Source organism: Callithrix jacchus, chromosome 4 (assembly GCF_049354715.1).
Source record: "Callithrix jacchus isolate 240 chromosome 4, calJac240_pri, whole genome shotgun sequence".
Classification (NCBI taxonomy): domain Eukaryota; kingdom Metazoa; phylum Chordata; class Mammalia; order Primates; family Cebidae; genus Callithrix; species Callithrix jacchus.
The window spans coordinates 38,971,452-38,991,551 of NC_133505.1; the positions used below are offsets into that span (position 1 = coordinate 38,971,452).

The 20,100-nt window shown below is 48.6% G+C and overlaps 1 protein-coding gene across 8 annotated transcripts; it reads left to right on the plus strand.

The window, feature by feature from the left end:
- Positions 1–607: 607 nt before the first annotated feature.
- On the plus strand, positions 608–16,993 carry LOC100390841 (MHC class I polypeptide-related sequence A). 8 transcript variants are annotated; one of them, XM_017970953.4, is made up of 7 exons: positions 4,072–4,185; positions 12,003–12,257; positions 12,507–12,782; positions 13,370–13,648; positions 13,722–13,871; positions 14,108–14,201; positions 16,335–16,993. In XM_017970953.4, the coding sequence occupies exons 1-7, from the start codon at positions 4,116–4,118 to the stop codon at positions 16,450–16,452; spliced, it is 1,242 nt and encodes a 413-aa protein (XP_017826442.4). In that variant the 5' UTR covers positions 4,072–4,115; the 3' UTR covers positions 16,453–16,993. The 8 variants fall into 8 exon arrangements, with proteins under 8 accessions (XP_078224919.1, XP_078224921.1, XP_078224920.1 ...); XM_017970954.4 differs by having other exon boundaries at positions 12,033–12,257; XM_078368793.1 differs by lacking the exons at positions 4,072–4,185; positions 14,108–14,201 and adding an exon at positions 608–770.
- Positions 16,994–20,100: the final 3,107 nt, after the last annotated feature.

Here is a 20,100-nt window from a genome sequence, read left to right on the forward strand (position 1 = left end):
CTACGGTAAAAATGTTCATAAGTAGAACTAGATAAAGGTCAAAAATAAGACATAATAAAACTATGTGTTTTAAATTTTATCTCTCCTTTACTTTTTCTCTCCCCTTTCCTTCCTGTCTTCCCTCCTTTCTTCAACACACCCCGCCCCGCCCCCCCCCCCCCCCCCCCCGCATCCTTCCCTCCTTTCTGGACTCCCTGCTCTTGATCTCCCGTGTATTCCAGCCTCGAGGCCAACAAACGTCATCGCGGCCGCCCGGGGCAGGTCAGGGAAGGGACGCGAGGCGGCGCTGTCTCCGCATTCTGTGAGCCGAGCGACCTGGGCCCCCGGGTCTTGTATCATTTCAGTGACGGTCACTGCAGTCTTTGATGGAGGGTGTAAATTAGGATCCTCACTGAAGTGGCGAGATCCTGAGGGGCTTTTTCCTGGCCCCTTAGTTGTGGGTTTTCCTGCGGGCGGCGGAGCCTGTTTCCATCAGAACAGCCCAGAGGCGGGCGCTGCCTTCCTGGGGTGACTGAGCAGCAGGAAGCGTTTTCGGATCCAAGAATCCGTGGGCGCCCGTGGGAGGGGCTGAGGTGCATTTCCCTACTCACCCGGATCCGAATCCACCGAGTCAGAATTCAAGCGAGTCAGATTCCAGATCGCGCTCCAGCCAGGACTCGGAATTCCTGCTCCACAGCGGCGGGTGTGAGCGCCCCAAAGCTGGAAATCAGAACCCTAAAGGCAGCTCGGCCCTCCCCAGCCCACAGCGCCGTTATTCCGTTTCTATATCGGTAAACACGCTTCATTTTCCATAGCCCAGGGCGGGGTGACGGGTGATCCCAGTCTTCGCAGTGAACTGCGGGCAGTAGAATTCAAAAAGCTTGCGGGCAAAGCCGGGCGCGGTGGCTCACGCCTGTAATGCCAGTATGTTTCGGAGGTCGAGGCTGGCGGTTCACCTGAGGTAGGGAGTTCGAGATCAGCCTGACCAACATGGAGAAACCCTGTCTCTACTAAAAATACAAAATTAGCCGGGCATGGTGGCAACTGCCTGTAATCCCACCTATTCGGTAGGCTGGGGCAGGAGAATGGCTTGAACCCGGGAGGCGAAGGTCGCGGTGAGCCGAGATCGCGCCATTGCAACAAGAGCGAAACTCTGTCCCAAAAAAAAAGCTTGCGGAGCTAAGCGCAGCCCCGCCCTGCATTATGTAAGCGACAGGGCTGAGTCCTTTTTCTTTCTTTTCCGGACCCAGCAGTGACTACTAAAGTCTGCGAGAAGGAAGTCACCTTTGTGTTCCTGAGTCCCGGGGTCTAAGGTCAGCGCTGAGGGAGAAAACATAGTTGATGGGGCAGAGCAGAGGAAGCTGGAGGGGGCAGTGGAAAGGGAGGGCTTCGGATAGCAGACTTGGGAGGTTTGGTGGGGGTGGGGCACCCAAGCCTGGGCGCTGAGAAGCAACTCACTTGGAGCTCAAGAACATCTCTGCCTCCCCTAGCCTGGGAGAGGACTGGCTTCATGTCTTTGCGCAACCACTTCTAAAAGCCTTGGAACAAACCTTACCTATTTATTATTATTATTGAGGTGTGAAAAGTCTTTTGCGGGGGTGAGCTGAATGAGAACCTTTGCTGGAGCTGGCACACAGAGGAAGTCCTGAGGGGAGGGTAGACACTGGAGGGAAGGGCTTGGGACCTTCATCATGAGAGCTGGGTCCTTCTCCCTCTCTGCCTCTCACTAAGCTTATGATCTTTAGCAGTGAAAATAATCTTGATATTTAGCAGTGAAAATAATCTCTCTAAGGTGGGGAAAGGACACTGGTCCCTGCAGTGCTCAATAAATTATGAGGATCAAAATAAATTATTAGTGAATATTAATGGGAAAACTAAGAAATTGTTAAAATTCTCCAATACATTACATTTTCATCCACAGAAAAGTGTAGGCTAGGGATCATAGGGAAATAGTTAACAATGACAGGTATAGTTCAAATTAAAAAGATGTTTGTGAGGCTGACAAAGAGGAAATGGACACAGTTCCTGATCCTGGAGGGTTCATAGTCTAATGGGGGAGGGTAGAAGATGGCAGATGACAGCTGGGTGTGGTGTCGCTTGCCTGTAGTCCCAGCTACTCAGAAGGCTATGGTGGGAGGATTGCTTGAGCCCAGGCATTGGAGGCTGCAGTGAGCTATAATCCCGCCACTGCACTCCACCTGGGTGACAGAGTGAGGCCAAAAAAAAGATTCAAGGCAGGGCACAGTCACTACCATCAGGAAGGTTGAAACCATGAGCTAGATCAGGAGCTCTAAAACTTGACTACACACTGGAATCACACCTAGGGAACTTTAAAAGGTACGAAGGTTTAGGTCCAACCTAGGTTTGCTGATTTAACTGGTTTGGGCTGTGGCCTGAGAACATGGATATTAAAACTCTCCAGGTGGTTCTATGCAGTGGCTAGGTTTGAAGACCACTGGCTAAATGTCCCAAAGACTAAGAGATGTGTGCTGGGGACAAGGCAATTCTCACAGTAGAAAGAGGCTTTCCGGACAGGATTATTATTATTGAGAATTGAGAATTCATATGCCACATAATTTATCCTTTTAAAGTGTACAGCTCAGTGGCTTTTAGCATAATCGCAAGGTTGTGCCACCATCACAGCTATCTACATGAAAAGATTTTCTTCTTTTTTTTAGGCTAGTCAAGTGAAATAGTGGGAGTGAGTAAGAAACAAAGACATCCATACTGGTTGTGATCAATTAGGTGTAAACACCAGTACACTCAGACCAGCCTAAGCGGGAAGATTTTAAGGATATGGTGTGGTCTGATGGGCTCCAGGCAGAGGTGACAGTGACCTGGATTAGGGACATGGCTTAGGCAGTGGCATCCTGGTGGGATAGGGTGAGGAGATCCCAGAGCTCACTTTTACTGCAACCCTGAGGAGATGTCACCAGAGAAATGGGTGTGACATTTCCCCAAACAGCAGGTTTTGGCAGCTGTGGTTTCCATGGTAGAGTGGAAGCATCCTGTGTGACATTCAGCAGATGTGGCGCTGTGCGTGGCTTGGAACACTCTGGTTACAACTGGGGCAGGCACCGTGTTTAGGAAGCTGGTGTAGTAACCTAGGCTGAAGGGAGGGAAAAGCCTAGACCAAGGCAGTGGCTGTGGGATTGAAATAGGGTTGGAGGAGCTGACTTTGACTCCTGGAGATGAAGGGGAAGGAGGAAATCAGAAGGGACCAAGGATGGTGATGCTCTAAAGAGAAACGGAGTGATGTGGTGGGAGACATGTAGAAAGTTCTTGTGGATCTGTCACACTGGAGGGACTGTGGCCCCGGAGGTACAGATGTCCTAAGGCAGGCTGGGAAAGGGAGTCTGGAGAGAGCTTGGTGTTATAGTGAACCATGGGGAGCCGCGACCTTGGCCCTGTGATTAGCCAGGGACTGAATAGAGAGGCGGCCCTGCGAGACCTCAGACACTTAGAGGATATTATGGGGTGAAGGGGGACCTGGTTTCGAGTCGAAGGGAAGAGAAGGAGATTCTAAAGCTGAAACGTCTAAGAGTTTGTCGTCTGAGCGGTTCTCCTGAGGCAGGTGCTGCTGAGAGGCAGAGGTGACTGAGATCCGGAAACAAGTCTGCAAATCTGGTCACTGCTCTCATTGCCAGTAACGTTGTGCGCGGCTGAGGGAGTGTGTCGGGAGAATAGCCGCGCGTTGTCTGTCCTGGAAGGAACAAGCCAATGAGAGCCGGCCGGATGGGGCGACCGGCGAAAGGGGCTTGGTGAGGCCCGCGCTCCTTAGGGTGGGGGTGCGGGGATGGGTGGTGGCGATGCAGAGAGGGCGGCAGGGCCCTGGCCATGCTCCTCAGGTTGGAGCTGTACCCTCAGCTACTCACAGCAGGTCCCCGCTTTTGGCTGCGCTCCCATTCGTCTGGGCCCCTGGTACCGCCGGCTACAGTTCCCCGAGTCTCAAGCCTCTAGAAATTTCCGAGCGTGGCCCCGCCCTCTCCGCCAAGTATGGACTAAGTGGTGCCGAAGTTGCCGCCTTCATTTTCATTGGAGGAGCGGTTGTTGCGCTTAAATATCAGCGCGGCCTTCTCCCCGGCTCCGCTCAGTCACATGTGCTTCAGCCGCTGAGACGGTGGCGACGTCGGGCCATGGGGCTGGTTTGGGTCCTGCTGTTTCTGGCCGGCGTCTTCTCTTTTGCAGCCCAGGGAGCCGCCGCTGGTGAGTGGGGTTCCTGGCGGCCCTCCGCGGAGCGGGAGTGGCGGGGCGTTTCCGGGGGTCCCGGTGGGTCGCGGTGAGCGCGGTGCGGTCCGGGCGGCGCTCAGACGCGGGGTCGGGGGTGCGGGGAGCTGGACGCGGCCCGTGGCCGCCACACCTCAGCCCTGCTTTCCGGTCTCTTTTCTGTCCTCCTCGGGACCGCGCATCACCCACCCCTGCATTTTCTTGTCCTTCACTTGCTCTCCTCGCCTCGCCTCTGCCTCCTCTCACTTCGGACGAACCAGCCCTTCTGAGACCCCTGGGGTCCCGGGCTGCGCCCTCCACCCCGGGCTGCTCCTGTGAATGGAATTTGAGAGCCCTCCCAGCTCGGCCACTGAGGCAGCCGCATCTCCCGGTGCTGGGGGCGGCTCCCAGGTCCCTGAAGCCCAGTCCTCTCCCCGGAGCCAGCGGGTTCTCAGCTCCCGGGCAGCAGCTCCTGTATTTGGGGCCCTCCTTTCTCGGGACCTGGAGCTGGTGGTGCTTTCTGCTGCTGTGGGGACTGTGAGGGTGGCTGAGGGGAAAGGGGGTTGGAGGCTGCAGGTTCCGGGCAGAGGATTCTTCCCGCGACTTCTCTCATTCCTGGCTCATTCTCCCCTGGCCCCCTACTCCTGGGGGGATTGGGGGGCCGGGGTGAGGGGGTCCTCTCCACTCTGGCATTTCACCCCTACTAATGACCAGTGATCTAAGGGCACCAGATTCCCTGCCCCGTTCTCCCCTGCCCATCTCAGGGCCCTCTGGGTCCTGTTGCCCTCCCAGCTCCTGCTACCACCACAGCAGGTCCCTCCTGTCTCCCTTTTAGGCCTTTCCTATAAGCAGCCTTCATCCAGTGGTGACCCTATACCTCCCATTCCCACCTGTCCCTGACCCTCACTTTCTCATGCTGCCTTTTGTGAGGGCGGGGGGACCTTCCCTCCATCCCATTCCCCTCCAGACCACCCAAGGGGAGCCCTGGTGCTAATGACAGTTCGGTCTTAGGCTGGACACAGGGCAGTGCAGATGCCCCCTCCCCTCCAGTGCAGGAGCCTGCTCTGGGCCCTGCCTCATGGTGGCCCTTTCTCCTCTCCTTTATCCTCAGCCTCACCTTCTGGAGGACCCCACCCTCCAGCCCACAGGTGCTGGACCATCCCTCCCTGGTCCCTCTGCCCCTCTCCACCTGGGGACCTTGCGTTGCTCCTACCTCTTGCTCACCTGCCTTGGGCCCTCAGCAAGTTCTCATCTTTCCCAAACACCACCCCCCACAGAGCACCCTCCCCTCCTGTCCTCACCCCAATCCAAGTTCCTCCACAGTCACTCCTGCCCCACACTCACGCTCACGCTCCCCTCCAGTTCTTGCTCTGCCCATCTCCCCTCCCCAAACCAGACCTAAAACAGGCTGTTGGTCCAACTGTTCTTGACCTTCATTCTTTTCTTTCGGTTCCTTGACCCCAGTGGGCTCTCACTCCCTACACCACACACCTAAAATCTTTGTTTTCCCTGCTCTGGGGTGACTGTTCCCCCTCCAGCACTACTTTTGGCAGGCCCTTCCTCAGGCTGGGAGTCTCCCCCTCTACCTTGGTTTTCTCTCTATGTCCAGTACCCCCAACCCTTGCTTTTGTTAAAATTTTTAACTTTTGTCTGAGTATGTAGTACATATTTATTTATGGAGTACATGGCATATTTTAACGCAGGCATGCAATATGTAATCATCACATTAGGGTAAATGGGGTATCTATCACAAGCATTATCCTTTCTTTGTGCTGCCAACAATCCCATTGTGCTCTTTCAGTATTTTTACATGTACAGTAAATTATTGTTGACTTACCCTGCTGTGCTATCAACTAGATCTTATTCATTCTAACTATATTTTTGTAACCATTAACCATCTCACTCCCCACTCCCCACCACCCTTCTCAGCCTCTGGTAGTCATCATTCCATTCTCTCTCCCCATGAGTTCAGTTGTTTTAGTTTTTGGCTGCCAAAAACAAGTGAAAACACTTAAAGTTTGTCTGTCTGTACCTGGTTTATTTCACTTAACATAATGATCTCCGGGTCTGTGCAAATGACAGGACGGCTGAATAGTACTCCAAATAGACATGTGCGCCACGTTTTCTTTATCCATTTGTCTGTTGATGGACACTTAGGTTGCTTGCGGATCTTGGCTATTTTGAATAGTGCCTCAATAAACGTGGAAAAGTAGATAGCTCTTTAATATACCAGTTTCCTTTCTTTTGGGTATATGCCTAACAGTGGGGGTGCTGCAGCATATGACGGTTCTATTACGTTAGTTTTGGGGAATCTCCACATTGTTTCCCATAGTGGTGTATAGTTTACACTCCCACCAACAGTGTTCAGGGGTTCTCTTTTGCCACGTCCTTGCCAGCATTCCTCATTGCCTGTCTTCTGGATAACAGCCATTTTATCTGGGGTGGGATGACATCTCATGGTAGTTTTGATGCATTTATCTGATGACCAAGGATGCTGAGCACCTTTTCATATACCTGCTTGCCATTTACATGTCTTCTTTTGAGAAATGACTATTCCGATTTTTTGCTCATTTTTAACTCCGATTATTAGATTTTTTTCCTATAGAGTTGTCTGACCTCCTTATATGTTTCACTTACTAATCTTCTGTCAAATGAATAGTTTGAAAATATTTTCTCCCATTCTTGGATGGTCTTTTCACTTTGTTTATTGTTTTATTTGCTATGCAGGAGGTTTTTCTTCCTTTTTTTTTTTTTTTGTGGGGAGTTGGTCTTTCTCTGTGGCCCAGGCTGGACTGCAATGGCACAGTCTCGGCTCACTGCAACCTCCTCCTCTCGGGTTCAAGCAATTCTTCCATCTCAGACTCCTGAGTAGCTGGAACTACAGGCACATGCCACCACACCTGGCTAATTTTTGTATTTTTAGTAAAGATGAGACCGTGTTGCCAGGCTGGTCTTGAACTCCTGAGCTCAGGCAATCCACCTGACTCAGCCTCCCAAAGTGCTAGGATTACAGGCATGAGCCACTGCGCCTGGCCTGTTTCCTTTGCTGTGCAGAAGCTTTTTAACTTGATATGATCCCATTTATGCAGTTTTACTTTGGTTGTCTGTGCCTGTGGGGTAGTACTTAAAAAATCTTTGCCCAGTTCAATATCCTACAGTTTCCCCAGTGTTTTCTCTTACAGTTTCCTAGTTTGAGGTCATAGGTTTAGGTCTTTAATCCATTTGATTTGATATTTGTATATGGTAAGAACTAGGGACATAATTTTATTCTTGCATATGGATATCTAGTTTCCCCAGCACCATTTATTAAAGACACTTGCCTTTACCTAGTGTGTGTTCTTGGTACCTTCGTTGGAAATAAGTTCACTGTAGATGTCAGGATTCGTTTCTGGGTTCTCTGTTCTGTTTCATTGGTCCATGTGTCTGTTTTTATGCCACTACCATGCTGTTTTGGTTCCTGTAACTCTGGAGTATAAATTGAAGTTGGATAATGTGATTCCTCTAGTTTTGTTCTTTTTGCTCAGGAGAGCTTTATCTATTCTGGGTTTTTTATGGTTCCATGTACATTTTAGGATTATGTTTTCTGTTTCTGTGAAGAGTGTCATTGGTGTTTGATAGGGATTGCATTGAATCTATAGATTGCTTTGGGTATTATAGATATTTTAACAAAATTCATTCTTCCAATCCATGAACATGGAATATCTTTTTCACTTTTTGTGTCCTCTTCAATTTTTTACATCAGTGTTTTATGATTTTTATTGGAAAGACCTTTCACTTCGTCAGTTAAGTTTATTCCTAGGTATTTTATTTTATTTGCAGCTATTGTAAATGGGATTCGTTTTTTATTTCTTTTTCAGATTATTTGCTGTTGGCATGTAGAAATGCTACTGATTTTTGCATGTTGAATTTGAATCTCCAACTTTACTGAATTTGTTCTTCAGTTCTTATAGTTTTTTGGCGGAGTCTTTAGGTTTTCCCTAATATCAGAGCACATGACCTGCAAACAAGGATAATTTGACTTTTTCTTTTCCAGTTTCCATGTCCTTTATTTCCTTCTCCTGTCTGCTCTAGCCAGGACTTGTAGTACTGTTTTGAACAACTGTGGTAAAAAGTAGTCATCCTTGTCTTGTTCCAGATCTTAGAGAAAAGGCTTTCAGTTTTCCTCCATTCAGTACGTTACGAGCTGTGAGTTTGTCATATATGGCTTTTATTATATTGAAGTCTGTTCCTTTTATACTGTTTTTTGAGAGGTTTTATCATGAAGGGATGTTGAATTTATCAAATGCTTTTTCAGTATCAATTGAAATGATGGTATGGTTTTGTCCTTTATTCTGTTGATATGATGTATTATACTGATTGATTTGTGTATGTTAAACCATCCTTGCATACCTGCAATACATTCCACTTGGTCATGAAGAATGACCTTTTTAATGTATTGCTGAATTTTGTTTGCTGGTATTTCATTGACAGTTTTTACATCAGTGTTCATCAGGGATATAGGCCTGTCGTTTTCTTTTTTATGTGTCTTTGCCTGGTTTTGGTATCAGGATATTCCTGGCTTTGTAAAATGAGTTGGGAAGTATTCCCTCCTCTGTTTCTCAGAACAGTTTGAATAGGATTGGTATTTCTTCTTCTTTAAATGTTTAATTGTGGTAAAGTGTGCATTATACAAATTTTACTGTTTTAACCACTCTTAAGTGTACACTTCGATGACATTAGATACATTCACATTTTCGTGCAACCCAACACTCTGTACCATTCATCAGTAACTCCCCATTTCTCCCTACCTCTGGCCCCTGGTAACCACCATTCTACTTTTTGTTTCTATGAATTTGACCACTCTAGGTACCTCATTTAGGTAGAATCATGTAATGTTTGTCTTTTTGTTTCTGGCTTACTTCACTTCTACTATTTTTGAGGTTCATCCAGGTTGTAATATGCGTCAGAATCTCATTCCTCTTAATGATAAATAATACTCACTATATGTATGTACCACCTCTTGGTTATCCATTCCTCAGACAATGGACACTTGGATTACTTCCCACCTTTTGGATGTGGGCAATTATGTTGCTATGATAATGGGAGGCCAAATATTTCCTCATGTTCCTGCTTTTATTTCCTTTGGATATATACCCAGAAATAGATTGTTGGATCATATGGTATTTCATTTTTTTAATTTTAGAGGAATTACCATAGTGTTTTCCATTGAAGGAGGTGTGCCATTTTATATTTCCAGAAGCAGTACACCGGGGCTTCAGTTTCTCCACCGTGTGTGTGTGTGTGTGTGTGTGTGTGTGTGTGTGAGATAATAGCCATCCTGATTGGTTTGAAGTGGTATGTCATTGTGGGTTTGATTTGTATTTTCCTAATGACCACTGATATTGAGCATCTTTTCACGAGTTTATTGATCATTCGTATGTTTTCTCTGAAGAATTGGCCATTCAAGACTTTTGCCCATTTTTGCCCCACGTAGCTTCGCTTGGCTACTTTGCCCATTTTTGAGTGGGTTGACTGTTTCATTCTTTTCATCAGACTTCCTTATGTATTCTGGAAACTAATCTCTTATCAGATGTATGATTTGCAATATTTATTTCATTTCAGGGGTTGATTGCTTATTCACATTGATGCACAGATGTTTTAATTTTCATGAGTCCAGTTTCTATTCTGTCTGTGCTTTGGTGTCACATCCATGAAAGCACTGTCAAATCCTATGTCATGAAGATTTTTTCTTGTAAGAAATTTTTAAAATTGCATTTTAGGTTTTGGGATACATGTGAAGAACATGCAAGATTGTTGCATAGGTACACACATGGCAGTGTGATTTGCTGCCTTCCTCGCCATCACCTATATCTGGCATTTCTCTCCATGCTATCTCTCCCCAACTCCCCACCCCCCTGCTGTCCCCTTCCTATTTCCCCCCGACAGACCCCAATGTGTGATGCTCCCCTCCCTGTGTCCATGTGTTCTCATTGTTCCAACACCCACCTATGAGTGAGAACATGCAGTGTTTGATTTTCTGTTCTTGTGTCAGTCTGCTGAGAATGATGGTTTCCAGGTTCATCCATGTCCCTACAAAGGACACAAGCTCATTGTTTTGATGGCTGCATAGTATTCCATGGTGTATATGTGCCACATTTTCCCTGTCCAGTCTATCATCGATGTGCATTTGGGTTGGTTCCAGGTCTTTGCTATTGTAAACAATTGAATGCAATGAACATTCGTGTGCATGTGTCCTTATAGTAGAACGATTTATAATCCTTTGGATATATACCCAGTAATGGAATTGCTGAATCAAATGGAATTTCTATTTCTAGGTCCTTGAGGAATCACCATACTCTCTTCCACAATGGTTGAAATAATTTACACTCCCACCAACAGTGTAAAAGTGTTCCTACTTCTCCACATTCTCTCCAGCATCTGTTGTCTCCAGGTTTTTTAATGATCGCCATTCTAACTGGCATGAGATGGTATCTCAATGTAGTTTTGATTTGTATTTTTCTAATGACCAGTGATGATGAGCATTTTTTCATATGTTTGTTGGCCTCATGTATGTCTTCTTTTGTAATGTGTCTGTTCATATACTTCGCCCACTTTTGAATGGGCTTGTTTGTTTTTTTCTTGTAAATCTGTTTCAGTTCTTTGTAGATTTTGGATATCAGTCCTTTGACAGATGGGTAGATTGCAAAAATTTTTTCCAATTCTGTTGGTTGCTGATTCACTCTAATGACTGTTTCTTTTTCTGTGCAGAAGCTGTGGAGTTTGATTGGATCCCATTTGTCTATTTTGGCTTTTGTTGCCAATGCTTTTGGTGTTTTGGTCATGAAGTCCTTGCCTACACCTATGTCCTAAATGGTTTTGCCTAGGTTTCCTTCTAGGGTTTTTATGGTGTTAGGTCTTATGTTTAAGTCTTTAATTTATCTGGAGTTAATTTTAGTGTACGGTATCAGGAAGGTGTCCAGTTTCTGCTTTCTGCACATGGCTAGCCATTTTTAAGTTTTAGTTTTTGAGTTAAGAGTTTAGGTCTTTCATTGATTTTGAGTTAATTTTTGTATAGAGTGCAAATTCAGGGTCCGATTTGATTTTATTTGAATATCCAGTTCCCCCAGCACTATTCACTGAAATGTGGACTGACTCTTTGAGACCCTGTCATCTGCCCACCCCAGTAGACACTGGCTGGTCCATGCACTTGCCTGTCCTGAGGCCTTATCATGCTATCATGCCACTCTCCTTTGGACCCAAGCCCACACCATTGCTTCCCTCTGGGATACTGACCCCACTATAAACTTTACTGGGGCGACAACCGTCCTGCCCCTTGTGCCTCATGACCACCCCTCCCTTGCCCTACCATGCCCATGATGAATCTTTTCTCGAGGCAGCTCCCCTTGCCTCCATCTCACCATCACCTGTGCACCACAGCCACACTGGACATGGGTTCCTCTGAGCCTGAGTCCCTTCCCATCCCCCGCCTCCCCTCTGGCAAGACCTTCCTTCCACTACTGCCTTCATGTTCCTCCATTGCCCCTGCATGGCAGCCTCTCCCTGTGGTCCTTATACCCTCAGGGGGCCTGTGGCCACCCAGCCCTGGCACCAGGCCTACAAGTTTGCCATCTCCATTCCCCCTTCTTCCATTCCTCAGTCCCTTCCTCTATCCTCCCACCTTCCCAGTTTTCATTGTATATGAAACCCTCATTCTTGTTCCTTTGCCCATGTGCATTTCCTGCCTCCTCAGGAAGGTCGATACAGCAGACCTGTGTGTTAAGGATCGATGTGAAGTTACTTCCAGGGAGAAGTTTCATCTGTGATTTTCTCTTCCCCAGAGCCCCACAGTCTTGTTTATAACCTCACAGTGCTGTCCTGGAATGGATCTGTGCAGTCAGGATTTCTCGCTGAGGGACATCTGGATGGTCAGCTCTTCCTGCGCTGTGACAGGCAGAAATGCCCAGCAGGGCCCCAGGGACAGTGGGAAGAAGCAGTCCTGAGAGCTGAGACCTCAAACACTGAGATCGAGGACTTGAGAGAGAATGAGAAGGACCTCAAGATGACCCTGGCTCATAAAAAGGGGCAGAAAGGAGGTGAGAGTGGGCAGGGAGAGGCCTTTTCCAGAAAATTTAGGGGCAGAGAGCAGGGACCTGTCTCTTGCCACTGGATCTGCCTGGGGCTGGAGGTGGGAAAGGGGGATCAGTGGAGCTCAGCAGGAAGGTGAGCCAGCACAGGGAGGTACGGAGGAGAGCCAGGGAGGGGTTCCCGCTGGGCTGAGTTCCTCACTTGGGTGGGAAGGTGAGGGGTTCAGGAATGGAGAAGTCACTGCTGGGTGGGGGCAGCCTTGCATTCCCTCCAGGAAATTAGACTCTGTGAGATCCATGAAGACGGCAGCACTAGGGGCTTCCGGCATTTCTACTCTGATGGGAACCTCTTCCTCTCCCAAAACCTGGACACTCGGGAGTGGAACGTGTCGCAGTCCTCCAGAGTTCAGATCCTGCCTATAAACATCACGAAGGTCTTGGAAGAAAATGCAAAGAAAGCTGGCGCTGTGCTGGCAGACTGCCTGTGGAAACTACGGCGATATCTGGCATCTGGGGCAGGAGTCAGGAGAACAGGTATGGACCCTGGGCAGGAGCTCTCCTCTCCCCACAGTTCTGCTAGAGTTGCCTCACCCCCCAGCTCCGACCCGGGAAACCTGCTCAGTGCTGTGGATGCAGGCGTGTCCTGTTGGCATTTCATGTCCTGATTTTCCTCTCCTGTCAGAGCCACTGGATAAATACGGTGGGTCTGGGACTGAATCATTCAGTGTTGTAATCTGGGAAATCAGGTCCTCCAACAGAATCCTGAGCCTGGGGTGGGTGTCAGGCAGGAGAGGAAGCCTTCAGGGACAGGGCTGCCCCATCTGCCTCCGAGCCTGCCCATCCCAGAGAGTTCCTTCCTGGCCCCAGACCCAGGAGTTCACCCATAACATTCCCCTCCTCAGCATCATTGTGGGGATCCTAGAACTTAAGGCTGCAGTCCTGAGGCCCATCCTCCTGCCAGCCTAGAGGAACTGGACCCCAGGGTGAGGACAGACTTACAGAAGGTCTGAGGTCTGTGAGGGCTTCAGCCAGAGTGGGAACAGTGGAGAGGAGCAGCCCTGTTCCCTGCATCTCTCTTAGAGGGGAGCAGGGCTTCACCGACTCTGCACTTTCTTCTCCAGTGCCCCCCATGGTGAATGTCACCCGCCTCAAGGACTCAGATGGCAACATCAATGTGACGTGCTGGGCTTCCGGCTTCTATCCCCAGAATATCACACTGACATGGCGTCAGGATGGGGTATCTTTGAGCCAGGACGCCCAGCACTCGGAGGGTGTCCTGCCTGATGGGAATGGAACCTACCAGACCTGGGTGACCATCAGCATTTGCCAAGGAGAGGAGCAGAATTTCACCTGCTACATGGAACACAGTGGGAATCACAGCACTCACCCTGTGCCCCCTGGTGAGCCTGGGGTGACCTTGCAGAGGGTCAGCTGTGGCTCTCTGCCTGGTGCATAACAAGTGCCTTTTTGCAGGGAAGGTGCTGGTGCTTGAGAGTCAATGGCCAGCCAATCTATATGTTCTTGCTGCTGCTGCTCCTACTGCTGCTGCTGCTGTTATTGGTATTATTCTTCTCTGGGTCCTTCATTGCAGGAAGAAGAGAACATCCTCTGCACAGCATCCAGGTGAGAAAAGGGGGCAGTGGCTGGAGATGGGAAGGCTCCTGTCTGCGCAGCAGCATCCCCTCATTGCTCCTGCACAGATAGGCATGTAGGTGAACAGGCTTCTGGAACAGGGGTTGAAAGTTGGGGTATTTGGGAGGGGAATGGGAGCCACATCTCCATCTGCACCCCTAAATCCTTCTGAAGCAAGGGCCAGGGAAGGCCCTCAAATGTCTAGCTGTGGCCTCTTCTTGCTGCAGGTAAGGAGTGGCCAGCAGGGACGGCCGTGGCACCTACTCTGTCCCCATCTCAGTGTCTCTGTCTCTCGGGCTCACTAGGGCGCGTCCAGGTGGGGTGAGTTGGGAATCACATGCGGAGTGCTGAGGGCCTGGATGATCACAGCCTCAGAGGGAGCAAATAGTAAAGGCAGTTGTGATCTGGGGAGGGCTAGAAACTGGAGAGGAATCTGAGAGGAGGCGGTGCCCCGAGTCCCTTCCTCTCTGCATCCCTCTCCCCTGTTTCTCCAGCCATTTGGTGGAGGGACACGCCAAGGAAAAGATATATGAAGCCTGGACCGGGGGCCCTGCCTGTGGAGCCCCTTGGAGGCCCTCTTGTAACAAGGAGGGTCCTGGTCGCACACGGCCTTCTCTGTCTGCTTTGCAGCTCCCCATGGGCCTCCTCCAGGAGCTGCCTCGCGGGTGTCATGTCCTTTGTGTCACTTAAGGCACTGCTCTTTCCAGTTTCCCACCACTTGGCCTCCCTGAGTTTCCATGCAGATGATATGGATAAGCAGATGTCTGTGGGCCATTTGAGGGGCAGGGCCCAGCACCTCATCAGGGCAGCTGCAGTCTCTGTTCTCATTCTACCTCCAAGTGTTTTCTTCTCCAGTCCCTAAGGGTCACAGTCCCCAGGGACCATGTTTCTGGGGCTTTGTTCTGTGCTCTGTGGCCTGACCTTGCCCTCCCTGAGGCTATATCCCTTTCTAAAGGTGGTCACTGCCTGGTAAGTTTGGAGTAAGGGACAGTCAGGATCATTTCCCCCACAGTCCGGTTGTTTGATGGGAGATGAAAAGAGAAAGTAGGAAGTTTTGTGTTTCTGCAAAAACAGAGGCAGTGCAGGGGACAGTGAGAGGATGGAGCGTCCAGGAGACCTGGGTCTTTCTGTCATTTCCCCACTTCTGCGTGCCTGGCCGTAGGGGTGGTGGTTTCTCATTGCTCTGTTTGCCCCTCAGGCCTGGGCAGATGGGAAGGTTCATCCCCTGCCCTGCAGCATCAGGGCCCCGTCCAGGAGGCACCCGCAGCAGGGGCAGAGCAGGTGTGTGGTGGCTCCTGCTCTCACCTGCGGAGTCTCCCGTAGAGGGATTGTCAGTTCTGGTTTTCTGTGAGCGTGACTGGCTTCCTCAGAGGTCATTGGGAGTTTGGCCAGGAAAAGGGTATGAAAGTCATGTGCCAATTTCTCAAAATTCCTGCTTTCAACGTTGATGTCCCATAAAGACGTTCGTAATCTCAGCTCTATGATCTTGACAGAATTTCCTCTAATACTGATGTTGTAAAGCATACTCAATGAAACAGGAACTCAAATTTGGAGCTCCCACTCCAGGAGGGTCTGTGTGGGAGATGGTGGCTATGACTGTGGCAGTTCCCAGGTGCAGCAGGTGCACAGAGGCCTCAGGCTAAGGGGTCCCCCCTACTCCACATGGAGAAAATCCCTTATAGGTTGCAAGGGCAGTGTCCTAGGTGGAATCCCTGCTAAAGACAGGGCAGGAAGGCCTCGAAGCCTTGCCAAGCAGCAGCCGTGGGGTGGAGCTGCGTTTCCAGGGATAAGTGGACCAGGCGGGAGCAGTGGGGACTCTAGAGCAGGTCACAGGCCTGGGTGGGTGCTAAGTGCCTCCTGAAGCAAACTGGGGGTCCCAGGGTCACGTACTGATCCTGTGACAGCCACGTCTTTCCATGCTGAGCCTGCTAGGCACCCTCAGGCTTCTTGATGGGGTCCCCAGTTAAGAGCTGCCAGCTCTGGGCTGGGAGGGGAGGAACGCCGAGCCACAGGTATCGGGCAGAGCCCACGGTGGGCAGGGCCTGCCCTGGTGTGCAGGTGCCTCTGCAGGAGAGGAGGGCCTGGGGACTGAGGGCAAGGGTCAGGGCCTCTCTTCGGGGAGGCCTCTCACTCTAACAGAACTGGTCAGGCCTGAGCAGAGGGGAGGACACTGGGTTCCCTCTTGGGTCTTATGCTTTAGTCTTGGGGCCCTTTCACTCCCTGCCTGATGGGTGGTGGGCACAGGGCAGGTGCTGATGTTGATGGAGTGATGGGAGGAAACTGGCAGGGGCTGGGAAAAGCTGGGTGGGAGGAAGAAAACAGTGAGGGCCTCATATTCCCTCAGAGAAAGGGAGAATCTGATTTTGGAGCAACTGAAGAGAGAAAAGTCCTCAGGGAATGAACACAACATTCTGCACCCAGTGGAGCATTCACCGGTTTCTCTCTTTTCTCCAGAGTTCGTGAGCCTGCAGGTCCTGGATTGACACGTGGTTGGGACAGGAGACCACAGGGTTGCCACACAGCTGGGATTTCAGCCTCTGATGTCAGCTCCTGGGCCCACTGGCTCCACTGAGGGTGCTGAGACTCTGCAGCCAGGCGGCTGGGATTCAGCTCCCTGCCTGGATCTCACCAGCACTTTCCCGCTTGGTGCCTCAGTTCCCTGACCTATGAAGCAGAGAACGTAAGAATGGTGTCATCTTCACCTCTGGAGAGATCTCTGTCACTGTGTTCAGGGAAAGGACCAGCCTCACTCCCCATGCAGAGAGGAATCTCTGGCTGTGATCCAGCCTGTGGAGAGTGAGGACCTCCTCCCTCTACAGTGATGGCCAAGAACCTGCAGGTGACAGGGAAGCTTCCTCTCAGTGTGTCCTATCAGGTTCTTCCAGGCATCACGGAACAGACCCGGGACATTTCCTCCAGTGACATGGCCACACCCAGAAGTGAGGTGGCCCTGCCAGGGGCTCCTGGGGCTGCCACTTGTTTTGGAGCTCAGTGTCTGGAGATGGGTGTGAGGAGTAGGCTTTGTGCAGAACATAACTGTGACCCATAAATTATTTTATGCTTCTTCTTTTAAGAAGAAATAAATAAAATAAAACAAGTACCAAAAAAGAAAACCTGTCTGAAAATGTTGCTCTTCAAAAGGTAAACACGCTTTAAACACCAGAGAGATAGAAGCTTGTCAGCCAGCCCAGAAACCCCATCGTCTGCCCCAGCTCAGTGATGAACTCTTCCCTCCCCCACATAAAATCACAGCCTGACTTATGATCATCACTTCTTTGTTCTATTTTATATTTTCATCATCTAAAATTGCAGTTTACTTTTACTTTGGAGTATATAATTTTTGTTCTTTTTTTTCTGTATGTTCCTCCTTGAAATGTATACTGTCTGCCTGAGTTTTCCAGTTTGCATTTTGCTGGCTCACCCCAAGGCGTGGGTTAATATGGGCCATTTTTATCTGTACTTTTATAAATTGGTAGTTGGCTGCAGACATTTGCTTATAGGCAAGCTAGATGATTTTCTTGACTACTTTATTTATGGCACTGCGCTGTTCTTCCATGAGGAAGAAGAACTTACTGATGGTTGTCTATTTTTACTATACTCTTAATTGCCATTGCTGTTCAATGGCTAAGTCTGTTAATTCATTATGTGTTGCAAAAGAATTATACTCTCCGTCTCTGATTCCTTCCTAATTTACTAGCTGAATAATATAAAAGAAGAGATTTACCCTCTCCTACTATTTGTTCGCTCAATAGAAACCTTTTTTTTTTTTTATTGAGACAAAGTTTCACTCTTGTTGCCCAGGCTGGAGTGCAGTGATGCAAGCTTGGCTCACCACAACCTCCGCCTCCCAAGCGATTCTCCTGACTCAGCCTCATGAGTAGCTGGGATTACAGGCATGTGCCACCACACCTGGCTAATTTTGTATTTTCAGGAGACACGGGGTTTCTCTTTGTTGGTCAGGCTGGTCTCAAACTGCTGACCTCAGGTGATCCGCCCACCTTGGCTTCCCAAAGTGGTGGGATTACAGGCGTGAGCCACCACGCTCAGCTAGAAAATTGTTTTTTGAGAGAAGCAGCCAAGCATCCACTCACCTATGACCCAGCAATAGCACTCTTAGTTAAAAGCAGTAGAAATGTATGTGTGTTTGCCAAAATATATGAAAAATTATTCATAGCAGCACAGGTTGTAAAACCTAGATACAGCACAAAGGTCCATCAACAGTGGAGGGACAAGAGTATGAGCCATATATAAACTGGAGCACTTGACGGCCGTGGGAGTGAACAGGCTGTGACCACACACAGCAGATGATGAGCCCAACAAAGATGACGAGGCCGATGACGTGAAAACGACATAAGATTCCATTCAGTCAGTACCGCAGAACTAACCTACAGTGTTACAAATCAAGAGAGTGACTACTCTAGGGTGAGGAGGGTGGTTTATGAGTGAGTAGGACTCAGGGGTGTTTCTTGGAGGCGGGAAATCCTGTTGCTAGATGAAGATGTTGTTTACCTGAGTTTTCACTTGGTCAAAACCCACTGTCCACCTATGATTTCTCCCCCTTCCTTCATGCATGTTGTCCATTCAAGTACACATTTCTGGCATTTTAAAACAATTATCTCTAAGCTAATATGGAATTTCTCATACTACAAGTCCTTAAAAATGCTGCATTTAAAATACCAGGGACATTTTTTTAAATTCCAGGAAATAAATGCCCAGGACTCAGATATGAAGAGAAGAATATACAACAAGAGCAGTCAGCTTGGGAGCTGACACCAGAACAGCTTTGGAAATGGCTGTCGAGCCAGAAACTACGAATCAAACCCAAACAGAATCACAGGAGGTGAAGGATGTGAAATGATGCCCCAGCAGTGCCTGAATGAATGAATCATGGGCAGTGGCTCATGGGTTGCCTGGCCAGTCTGGAACTTGGGGAAATGAAAGTTGGAGAATTGAGGGGTGGAAGAGTGAAGTGTGCACTGACCTCTTTCCATGGGAAGAGCGTGTGAAGATAGAGGCTGCATGTGAATACCCACCAGAGGGTCTCCGAGGGGCTGGGGCTCACTGTAACCAGGTGGGCGAGATGGCTTGATGGATGATGCCACCCAGCCACACAGGGCTTGCTCATACAGTCCCTGCACAAAGTGGCCGAGGTGGCTGGGATGGACACTGCATGGGCACAGCAATTGAGTCACCACACACCAAGGCCGAGCTGGCAGCTGCCGCTGCTGAGAATCTAGCCTACCAAAGTCAGCTGTTTCTTTGAACAGAGAAAAAAACAGGCAATGTTAATTAGGAGCAAGACAGTGTTATGACAGATAAGTATGTTATGACAAAACACACTAATAAATACACATGATAAACATATGTTATGACAAAATAGTGTTATGACAGATAAATATGCCACTGCAGCTATAGTGGAGATGTAAACAATCTTGAAATAATAAAAAAAAATTATGTCGAAGGAAAATACTTACTGCAAACAAAGAAGTCAAAACAGTTGTAAAATCCTATTTCTGTTCAGCCACATCGAGATTCTTTCACAGGGAAGTTCTACCAACCCTTCAAGGAAGGTTATTGGACTTGTTTAAAATATTCAAGAGAAAGGGGAAATACATAGAAAGCTAGAACACTCACTTTATAGATATGAATAGTGTTCACTCTAAAGCCAGTTAGGGAACAAATAACAAAGACACATGACAGAAAAATCACTATGAATAATTAGATTAAAATAGATGAGAAAAATAGCAGACTGTTTCCATCAGTGTGCTCTAAACAAACTAAATTTCTTGACCAAGTTTATTTAAATCCCAAGATTGCAAGAATATTTAAATCTATTAATGCATGTTACCACGTAATCCAATCATTTAAACAGAGACAATCATATTTCACTCGATCAGAAATCACTGCAGACGAAATTCCATACTACATCTGCCCTACATTTCTTCAGTTATCTCCACCTTTAAGAATTCGTGATCAGTGCAGCACCGTTCAATTAGCAAAGACAAGGAATCAACCCAGATGCCCATCAACAGTGGACTAGATCAAGAAAACGTGGTACGTGTACACCGTGGTGTGCTACCCCGCCACAACAACAAGAACGAAATCATGTCCTTCACAGCAACGTGGGTGGAGCTGGAGACCATTATTCTAAGCAAATTGATGCAGGAACAGAAAACCAAATCCCACATATTCTCACCTAGAAGTGGAAGCTTGACATTGG

Bases quoted from the DNA above. Each gene is read 5' to 3' on its own strand.
- LOC100390841 (XM_017970953.4), top strand. From the start codon at position 4,116: ATGGGGCTGGTTTGGGTCCTGCTGTTTCTGGCCGGCGTCTTCTCTTTT. The intron at 12,783-13,369 runs GTATGGACCCTG...TTTCTTCTCCAG, and splicing joins GGCAGGAGTCAGGAGAACAG to TGCCCCCCATGGTGAATGTC. The intron at 13,649-13,721 runs GTGAGCCTGGGG...GCCTTTTTGCAG, and splicing joins CACTCACCCTGTGCCCCCTG to GGAAGGTGCTGGTGCTTGAG.